This window comes from Argentina silus (genome assembly GCF_951799395.1).
Source record: "Argentina silus genome assembly, chromosome: 17".
Lineage (NCBI taxonomy): Eukaryota > Metazoa > Chordata > Actinopteri > Argentiniformes > Argentinidae > Argentina > Argentina silus.
In genome coordinates, this window is record NC_139671.1 from 11,384,737 (window position 1) to 11,391,943 (window position 7,207).

The 7,207-nt window shown below is 44.4% G+C and overlaps 1 protein-coding gene across 1 annotated transcript; it reads left to right on the forward strand.

The window, feature by feature from the left end:
• Positions 1–315: 315 nt before the first annotated feature.
• clic5b (chloride intracellular channel 5b) lies at positions 316–6,355 on the forward strand (the record flags this gene model as incomplete). Its single annotated transcript, XM_083689278.1, has 6 exons — positions 316–369; positions 4,038–4,147; positions 4,689–4,814; positions 5,501–5,607; positions 5,882–6,063; positions 6,191–6,355. The coding sequence occupies 6 exons, from the start codon at positions 316–318 to the stop codon at positions 6,353–6,355; spliced, it is 744 nt and encodes a 247-aa protein (XP_083545404.1).
• Between the last annotated feature and the right edge of the window lie 852 nt (positions 6,356–7,207).

The window sequence follows — 7,207 nt, forward strand, 5'->3', positions numbered from 1 at the left end:
CTCCACACACACACACACACACACACACACACACACACACACACACACACACACACACACACACACACATACACACACACACACACACACACACACACACGCACACACACACACACACACACACACACACACACACACACACACACACACCACACACACACGCACAAAGGAGAATAGCAGAGACGCTTCTCCAGGTGCTCACTGGCCTTGGCCAGGAGGATGTAGACTCCACGACTGTGGATGGGAATTATTGAAGGTTGTGGCATATTTTGACTTTTTCACACAAAGCAAGGCGGAGTGACCTAAAGGACAGACATGACGTCCACTCACGGAGAGGACAGGGACCCTGAGATAGAGCTGTTTGTCAAGGTAAGATAGATGTGTGTCTAGCTGACTCCCTCATTTTATTCCTCTGTTGGTCGTTTTGAAAGTGAGAGGGTCAGACTGATGGATGACAGGATGGAGGGTGATGATGTCATTGGGAGTGGTGTTTATAAGCTGCAAACACACATTTCAGTTAAAGAGAAACCATTTACTGTGCATCATTTTCCAGTGATTATTCTCTTGTGTGTGTCGTGTGCTTATGTAGACAGTTTTAGTGCACCGTCAGGGCTGTGTTATGGAAAGTCTATGTAACCTAATAGACCTGCTAGAGTTACCGCGGCACGTTCTGCCCGAGGTCGACCCGGGATTGTTGTGACAGTGATACTGTAGCTGCCTGTTGACGGCAGGAAATGTACTCCAGGGCACTACACTGTCCCTACCCCATGTGTTAGCACACAACTTTATTGGTCCCTCAGGCAATTTACAGAAGAAGGCACCGTTAGTGCAAAACAACCACAATTGCATCAGTCCCATCGCATAGGTCCTTGTGTTGGTTTTGCGTATGCATTTGGAATCAGTCATCATTGAAGGCTCTCACTCGGACTGCTCAGATTCTTTCTTTTCAAGTGCAACTTAGCACTTACTCCTCACTTGTATGGAATAGAAAATAATGTCCTAGAAAACATATACTGTGTTGCCATTGCCAATGCCTCTAGCCTCTCCCTGAAGATACAGGTGAGGATACAGGTGAGGATACCTGAGGCAGGTGAGGTGGAAGCAGTTGGAAAATCACAGTGCTGATGAGCTGCAGAGATGCACTAAGGCAATTATATCTCATTAAGACTGAGGCCAGCCATCCAGCCAGCCAGCCATTCAGTCCTCCTCAGGGGCCCAAAATCACTGACACCTCATTCACATCCCCACCAGGTTCACTGCAACAACTCTTTAAGTTGTTGTTGTTAATAATAATAATGTCTTCTCTTACCTGATAAAATAAAGGTTGAGTAGAATAACAACTATGTGCATGCACCTTCTCCTCTTTTCAGCCCACACATACTGTACATTTAAAAGTGCATTTCTTTGGAAAATCAGATAGTTGGGTTAGTTTTGAAATAATGTTTCACTCAGCTGACATGAGGCTTAAAACGGGACTTTCCAACAGTGACAACTGGACATGTAGCAACTCTTCCGCTAGGCCAGTTCATTATGCTGTCCCCAGGGACGTGCCCTATATGGAGCTGAATCAGGCATTGGGCATGTCACGTTGGTCAACACTGCATCCCTATCATACTCTCTGTGCCACACAGGACTGGGCTTTCTATTCCAAGTGGCTCGGTGACACAGTTTCAACACAAGTTATTTTCAGCTCTAGGAAGCCTACTGTACACAGGAATCTCAGCTCAATCTACATCCATTTGGGAAGGCTGAATGACCAGGAGTTCATCAAAGTGCAGAAATAGTGCAAATAGTAAACAGTAGTTCCACACATCGTATGAGATGTAGATTTGCGATTTTTGATCATGCACAGTGTTATTGTGCTTGTGAATATTAGCTGTGTTAGTATTATGGCTGGGGTCAGTCTGTGACTCTCCCTGCAGCTGTAAGAGGGTATTGAATGACAAGGGTGCTTATGGTTGCTGGGCATTCCCATAACAAAACAGGACCCCCCCCCATAAGTATTAGACTATCAATATGGGAACACATTAATATCAATGCTTCATTTTCATTTTTTGATCGTTGATGTGATGTTTGAACCATGGTAACTTATCGGGTGAGAGAGGAACGGGGAAGATCATACAACTGGAATGAAGGAACATTGCATTTGGAGTTATTTTTTTAATTTTTTTTAACGTTTTTGACATTTAGCAGATGCTTTTATCCAAAGCGATAAGTATTTGTCTAAAGTAGGTGAAGCATCTATACAGTATCAGTCATCATAAGCAACAATCTATGCTAGGACCAATCACAATGCTAGAAAAAGAGGGAAGGAGTTGATAGATCAAGAGCAGATTCATTTTCATACATTCATACATTTTCATGACAAATAGGCATTCTGATATGTCATGTATGTCACGTATTATACAATGTCAATATGTCAGTCTATCTGATTGTTGTAGCCCCAGATATTGTTGATAGCGCCATATGGGGTGATATGTTGACATCCCTCATAATGGTTCCACTCATCATCAGATCAGTCTGGGCTCATCTGTCCGGTGGCCCAGTGGCCCAGTAGCGTGTGACAGCCATTGTCCCCCATGTTCTAGATCTTGATTGGCCATTATCAGCAACAGTGTATTGTGTTACCTCTGTGTTCCATTGAGCTCAGTCACAACAATGCAAAGATAGAAGCTTCACAGCCACACATACAGTACTGACTGAGTGGGCATCAATGGGAGCACATTGGCATACATACAGTCAGCTCAGCTACTTTCAGAATAACATCTCTGCTTTCTGGTCTTTGCTGGATATTGGATAACAGTAACACAACTCTACCATCCTGGGCACAGTTGCTGATGGCTTCTAACTCACACAAAACTCTATATGTATTGCACCTACAGTATGATGAACACAAGAAGTTGGACGTATTTTGATGTGCACACAAACACGTGTTACCAACATATACACAGTATATCCAATGAAGCAACACAAGGAAATGCTTGGTGGAAAGTAACCAGAATATCAACACTCAGAAGCTGGTTCTGATTTATTCTCTTCATCTTGTCATTGACCTTCAGATATTGCTAACATTGACCATGAGTGCAAGGCAGGGATCTCTCCTGACTATGTCACCTGACCAGAAAAAACCCTGGACCAACAGTCAGGTCAATGCACAGTATGATGCTGTGCTGTGCTGTGAGCACCCTCTCTGAAGGCCTAAAGGTTTGACCCTGGCCTGTATCCTGGCCTGTAGGTCCAGTGGTCGGTGAACCAGGTAATGGAATCACTATATATAATTCAGGTTGTCCAGGCGATCAGGTGACAGTGTTAGCTTTCCACAAGCGTACACACACCGACACCTGATCTCACCTGACACACACTTACGGACTGGAGGTAGGGTTGAGATTCGCTCAGTTGCTCCACTCTGAACCTGCTCTGCTATAATACACATAGTGATGAATACAAGGGTATTAGCACTTGATCGGGTCTGTCACTTGGCTATTGGAAGTGAAGTTTAGATGTGGATTAATCCTCTGCCACTGAATGACCTCAGTTAATCCACAAACCACTGAGACACTACCACTGGGCCCTGTCTCAATACAACATGGGGCTGCAGCTACTAGTCTATGGCCAAACTATAGAATCAGCAATACAAGTATATAAGAGGTCCCACATTGGTTACTACTGTACATCCATCAGGCACATTGACTGCATGAGAGGGCTCTTCAATTCAGTTTGATTCCTTTGCCTTGTGCCTTGATAAGAGTAGAGGGAAGTGTTGTTTCTCAGCAACCTACTGGAAATGTTATGGCTGTATCTAGAAAAGAACAGCCGTTTCTGGGCCGGCCTTCCTGGTTGCATTGAAGGTCAAGACAACTAGTCTGAGTAGTTCAAATGTGCATTTTTCCTTTGGTAATAATTGATCTGACGTAATTGGATAGGCCTATGCAAGAGTTTCAACTACCAATCCAGTTGTGATCCAAACATGTCAGAAAGGAGGAAGATAGGGAATTTATAGATTCATAGTGTTTTCTATCCTCTGTGTTTTCCTGCAGGCTGGCATTGATGGGGAGAGCATTGGGAACTGTCCCTTCTCTCAGCGTATCTTCATGATCCTCTGGCTCAAAGGAGTGGTCTTCAACGTAACCACTGTTGACCTGAAGAGGTAAGGAACACACACACGCACACGCACACGCGCACGCACACACACACACACACACACACACACACGCACACGCACACGCACACGCACACGCACACGCACACACATACACACACACACACATACACACACACACACACACACACACACACACACACAGTCAGGTGGTCCCGGCCCAAAACCAAGGACCGCTGGGCCCCGCCCACAGCAGGAAGTGCTGTGGTAAGCATGTGGGTCAGTGTCCAGTGTCACCTGGGTAACACTCACTCACATGGGGGTAGAGGGAGATTGAGATTTAATTGACATAATTGGGATATATTGTACCTATATTGTACCTATACTGTATGTTCTATTGTAACTATACTGTATGTTACAACTTTCACATTTGGGAGATCCACTGTTATTACACTGATAATAGAATTCTACTGCTTCTTTTGGATGAACGTTTCCATCTATTTGATATACGTAGGAAATATAGTCCAATTGAGCTCATTCTGTTAATGCTGATGACTGTAAGTTGAATACTTTCCTGTGTGTCCTGCAGGAAGCCGGCGGACCTGCATAACCTTGCCCCAGGGACCCACCCTCCCTTTCTTACCTTCAATGGAGAGGTCAAGACTGACATCAACAAGATTGAGGAGTTCCTAGAGGAAGTACTGGCACCTCCAAAGTATGTGGAAGCAAAGCTCCATCACGCAGATCTCAGTACAATACTACCATGCACATACAGTATGTAGCCCTAGAAAGAACCATAGCAATGTTCTGGAACTACTTACACGTTATACCAAAAATAACATCAACAATTGACTCATTCAATGAACATGTTTACCACAGTGTCTCTCATTGGTAGCTCCTTTTGTGGATTTAGGATGTGTTACTCTGCTACAAAGAGAAGGGTTGGTGATTGGGGAACAGTGTTACGGATGGGGGTCACAGGTGTCTCTCTCCAGCCGTCCACTGTGCTACCTCATCACAAACATTATCACCTGCACCTGTGTGTAATTGTCACTGATGCTCTATGTACCCTCACTTCCCTTCACTCCCCGCTTAGTCTTCACCGTGTGTTCACTGTTTGTTGGTTGCTTCGAGAACGTAAGCTAATTGAATATACGTTGTACATTGTATCCTGTTTGGTCTGCACTTCATTAAGTAAAGATCCTTTTGTTTGGTACCGTTACCTACTCGTCTGCCTCCCTTTATCTGCACCGCACCTGAGTCCGCTTACTATGCCAAAACGTTACAGAACAGCTCGGTGAGACTGTCTAACATGTTTAACATGCTCTCCAGTCTAGTGCAGGTGACAATGTGTTCCAGATGTTTCCTACTGTGTGTCTGACTGTGTCCTGTCCTGATCAGGTATCCCAAGCTGGCCGCCAAGCAGAGAGAGTCCAACACAGCAGGCAACGACATCTTCGCCAAGTTCTCAGCATACATCAAGAACACCAAGCCAGACGCCAATGGAGGTGTGATACTCACTCAGTCAGACAGACACAGACACACACACACACACACACACACACACACACACACACCTGCAAAGAAGTGATCTTACCAATACTTTTACAGCTTCCTCTGCTCACTTTATTAAACGACACTGGGAATGTGAATGAGAGGCACTTACTGTGTTCTACCACTAGATAGCAGCAGAGTTAAGAAAATAAGGGACCAGTCTCATATGACTGACTTCCCTGCCCTCTAGTGGATGGTGTGCTATGTACTGTATTGTGTGTGGTTCAGCTCTAGAGAAAGGCCTTGCCAAGGCCCTGAGGAAGTTAGATGACTACCTGAACAGCCCCCTGCCTGATGAGATTGATGCAGATAGTATGGAGGAGGAGAAGAGCTCCAACCGACGCTTCCTGGATGGAGAGGACCTCACCCTGGCAGACTGCAACCTGTTGCCCAAACTACACATAGTCAAGGTGAGAAATGTCTCTCTCTCTCTGTCTCTCTCCCTTTTTTTCTCTCCCTCTCCCTCTCCCTCTCCCTCTCCCTCTCCCTCTCCCTCTTCCTCTCTCATAAAAGTTTTTGTTATCTTTTTCTTGTCAGGTTGTTGCTAAGAAGTACCGTAACTACGATATCCCCTCGGACATGACGGGAGTGTGGCGGTACCTGAAGAACGCGTACACACGTGACGAGTTCACCAACACCTGCGCTGCCGACGACGAGATAGAGAAGGCTTACCTGGACGTAGCCAAGAGACTGGCCAAGTAATATACAGTACCCCAATTTCAAACAAGCGAAACAACCCACATATTACTCAGCAGTGATAGGAGACTAACATACACCACCTCACACAAGGAAACCTCTCCTCACACACACACACTTCCCCTCATCCCTCAGTGACTGGTGTTTCAGTAACTAACCCTAACCCTAACCCATCCCACGTCACCTCTGAACCATTCCTTTGTAGAGTCCACAGAGGTGTAACAGGGGTTGTTGCGATGGGCAGTTGTTTTTATTTATTCATATAGGTAGTCTGTTTCAGTAAAGTCTGATACCAGTGTGTCCCTAATGACAGTTTGGCTGCTGAGCATACATATTGATTCATCTCTGATTGATGATTGTGAACTAAACTAAAACACTGTTTAGTGAACAGTGTGTTGAATGATACTGGCTATTGCAATCGTAAGCTTGATATGATTGACTCTCATATAGTGTTGCTGTAGTCTTTCTATTAGAGGTATCCACATGATCCATGAGTATCTTATTATTCAATCAGTTAGCCTACGGAGAAGTTGATTTGTAAAATAATGAGTTTTTAAATATGTGTTTTTGATTATGATAGCTGACAAAGAACAAATCAGGAGAGGGTGCTTGCCTAAACTCAAACACAGGCTCATCACTATTTGCCCTCTGGCACAAGTCCAGAACAAAGCTTTCTTCTGGTTTGTTTGTTTGAATAAACCTGTTGCTATATTGTATCTTTTGATTGTCCATCAGATCATATCTTCAAATATGGCGTTATCATATGCCCTAAACCATGTGCCTTTATTTCAAAATCGAAAAATTCCAAGCCAAGTTCATTTAGCAATATACTCTGAAACGTTATTTTAACCTACGTTG